This window comes from Chrysochloris asiatica, unplaced genomic scaffold (assembly GCF_000296735.1).
Source record: "Chrysochloris asiatica unplaced genomic scaffold, ChrAsi1.0 scaffold00050, whole genome shotgun sequence".
NCBI classification, from domain to species: Eukaryota; Metazoa; Chordata; class Mammalia; order Afrosoricida; family Chrysochloridae; genus Chrysochloris; species Chrysochloris asiatica.
The window spans coordinates 8,148,104-8,149,827 of NW_006408568.1; the positions used below are offsets into that span (position 1 = coordinate 8,148,104).

At 40.3% G+C, this 1,724-nt stretch overlaps 1 protein-coding gene across 1 annotated transcript in view; it reads left to right on the forward strand.

Annotated features, from left to right (window-relative positions):
• Window positions 1–918: 918 nt before the first annotated feature.
• LOC102823323 (cytochrome b-c1 complex subunit 7-like) overlaps window positions 919–1,724 on the forward strand; it is a 2,564-nt gene continuing 1,758 nt past the window's right edge. The window contains exon 1 of the mRNA XM_006862776.1: window positions 919–952. Within this exon, the coding sequence (XP_006862838.1) occupies window positions 919–952 (34 nt within the window). The remainder of the gene's footprint in view (window positions 953–1,724) is intronic.

Consider the following 1,724-nt stretch of genomic DNA (forward strand, 5'->3'; position numbering starts at 1 on the left):
TTTAACGAATCCTAAATTTACACCCCAATGCTGTTTCTATATAGGAGACCTGAGGTTAAGTTCTTGGCTATTAATTGAAAGGTGAGTGGTTTGAACCCACCAGATGCTCCACAGGAGAAAGTTGTGGCCGTCTGTTTCAATAAAGATCACATGTGTTGTTGTTAACTGCTATGTAGCCAGCCCCACTCATAGTGCTCTGTACAAAAATTAGGTGGGGGTGTCACAATGAAGATGAATGATATGACATGTCCTGGTTCGGTCCTACTGTCCCTTCAAAGAATTGGTAGGGCAGGGCATAATATGCACACAAAAAGTGCCAGAGGTTAAAGAGATTTATTAAAGCATAGTTTCTCACTCTACTTGTGAGTGACGAATGTGCTGAATAAGTTTCTGGTTTCACTTTTTATGCTTTCATCCTCTAGAGCGAGCTCCAGGTCTCCTGATAAGTATCTGCTGCTTCCTACATTTTTCTATCATAATTTAGGGCCCATAATTGGTTATTTCTTCCTGAGTCTGATGTGCTTTTTTCTCATTGCATCAGTCTGCTATAACTGTATTCATGAGTTAACCATAGTGCTGACTTATTTTATGGCATTATCGTTAGTTCCTTGATCACATCAGATCAGTTTTATTCTTCTCTGTGCCTGCCTACTTTTGGTGAAAGTCCCCTGTTTTGTCTTTTCTTTTACTAGACTCTTCTGACAAGTCTGGTCGTTTCCTACATTCTTTGTGGTTGATCTGTGGTTAGCCCCTATTCCCCTAACTACCTAAAATTACCTCCTGACCCTATACTTTACCCTGATGTTTCAGGAATATAGATGATGACTCATTCTTAGCTGCTTCCTGCTGAAAAGGGGCACCATTGGGTGGCAGATCTTACAGTGCCTCCTATCTGTATGTTAGAGTTGCAACAGATGCATGTCGGAGTTGTCGACTGTCACTGCCCAGTGCAGTAGGAGAGAGTACAGGGAATGGTTACACAGGCTATTGTCAGAAGGCTTGTCCAGACTGACCTATTGTATTAAGGAGAACAGGTTCACCATACATTGGAACCTATCCTTGGGTTAGCAGCATTAGTCTATGAAAAGTACCAAGTCTTTTGTTAGCAAAAGAGGTTAGTAAATTTAATAGACAAATCCCAAACATGACGAGAAGTAATATAGTAATTAAGGGTCCAAGCAATGGACAGAGGAGAGACATGTTTTTATTTGTGACCACAAATCTTGAGTGAAGACATTTCTCTGTTCTTATAGCCACTTACTGTTTTCCAGGATGTGTTGTACTTTGAGTTCAACTTCACCTGTTGCCTTTATGTAAATGTAACAGGTTGTTTGAGCAACTTCATGGACTACACCCTCTTTGGACAGTAGATAGTCAAGGACTATGCAATGGTCCATGACCACATTGGACAATGTTTCTAATGATTTTTGAATGGTTCTTAGTGTTTGTCTAGAATTCTCCCCTAGCTCTTCTTCGCTGTTGATAAACAATTTCGAATGGCTGCATGGTTATTCATAATTCTGTATGTAACAGATCCAACAGCCACTAGAGCAGTTATGCCCAGGATTAGGAAGATGAGAAGTTCCCTTTCTATTCTTTGGGAAGGTGTATCAGTTAAAGTTGGCGAAGGGTCATGTCACAGATCTTGAACTATTTGGAATTCCCCAGATATTATTGTTAAGTGCTGTCAACTCAGTACCAACTCATAGCAAACCTATACACAA